This window comes from Salvia hispanica, chromosome 3 (genome assembly GCF_023119035.1).
Source record: "Salvia hispanica cultivar TCC Black 2014 chromosome 3, UniMelb_Shisp_WGS_1.0, whole genome shotgun sequence".
NCBI classification, from domain to species: Eukaryota; Viridiplantae; Streptophyta; class Magnoliopsida; order Lamiales; family Lamiaceae; genus Salvia; species Salvia hispanica.
Genome location: NC_062967.1, coordinates 24846020 through 24846916, shown reverse-complemented (window position 1 = coordinate 24846916; position 897 = coordinate 24846020). Strand labels below are relative to the sequence as shown.

At 41.6% G+C, this 897-nt stretch overlaps 1 protein-coding gene across 1 annotated transcript; it reads right to left on the bottom strand.

Annotated features, from left to right (window-relative positions):
- Positions 1–281: 281 nt before the first annotated feature.
- On the bottom strand, positions 282–755 carry LOC125209666 (putative disease resistance protein At1g50180). Its single transcript, XM_048109254.1, has one exon. It carries the CDS (start codon positions 753–755, stop codon positions 282–284), a length of 474 nt encoding a protein of 157 aa, XP_047965211.1.
- Positions 756–897: the final 142 nt, after the last annotated feature.

Genomic DNA, 897 nt, shown 5'->3' with positions numbered 1-897 from the left:
TCACTATATGGAGGAAAAGATCCCAAATAGAGGAAAAATGTTTTTAGATATTGAGGTAAGTAGTTATAGCTTGGGAAAAGTACCTCTGATATTTGATTATATGCATCCACAAAGACTGAATTATGTTGTTTTTTGGCTACCTCGGTCCATAATTCTTGGATACTCTTGTTAAGCTCTTCACGGTTTAGGAGCTCTTCAGTCATACTCTTGTTGGCTTTTGATAGGAGCTCTGCAACTGTGACTATCATAAGCGGAAGGCCTTCACATTTCTCTGCAATCTTCTAGCCCAGTTCTTCAAGGTGAAGAGGGAAACCCTTTTCACCGAATATTTTTGCACCCAGTAATTTCTTACTTTCTTCGTCATCCAACAAGCATAATATACCCTTCGAAGTAGGATCCTCCAATTCTTCAAGTCTTTGCCTACTTGTAAGCAAGACTCGGACATTACTCTCATCTATATACTTATCCAATACTCGTGTATCCCATTCCCATACATCATCCATCACGATGAGGCATTTCTTATCCTTCAATCTTTTCCCCAAAAGTCCAAGTAATTTCTTGTTGTCATCATTGTCTCCTTGGGTGACCATCTGGTCGTAAGTTGTATGATCCACTTGAGCTAGAATGCTTCGTAATATTTCATTGTATTCACACTTTCTGCCCACTCTCACCCATGCTCGAAGCCCGAAATGTCTCTTAATCGCTGGATCGTCAAATACTTTCTTTGCAAAATTGGTCTTTCCAACCCCTGCCATCCCAACAATTGATAACCACCCTCCATTTTCAGCAAGAAGAAGATCCTTGGCTTCTTCAAATTGATCAGTGTGTCTGTTACGAACACCCCTGACGCCTCCACGACTACAGCACCGGTGGAGGCTGAGAACACAAGCGTGGAGG

Bases quoted from the DNA above. Each gene is read 5' to 3' on its own strand.
- LOC125209666 (XM_048109254.1), bottom strand. From the start codon at position 755: ATGGCAGGGGTTGGAAAGACCAATTTTGCAAAGAAAGTATTTGACGAT.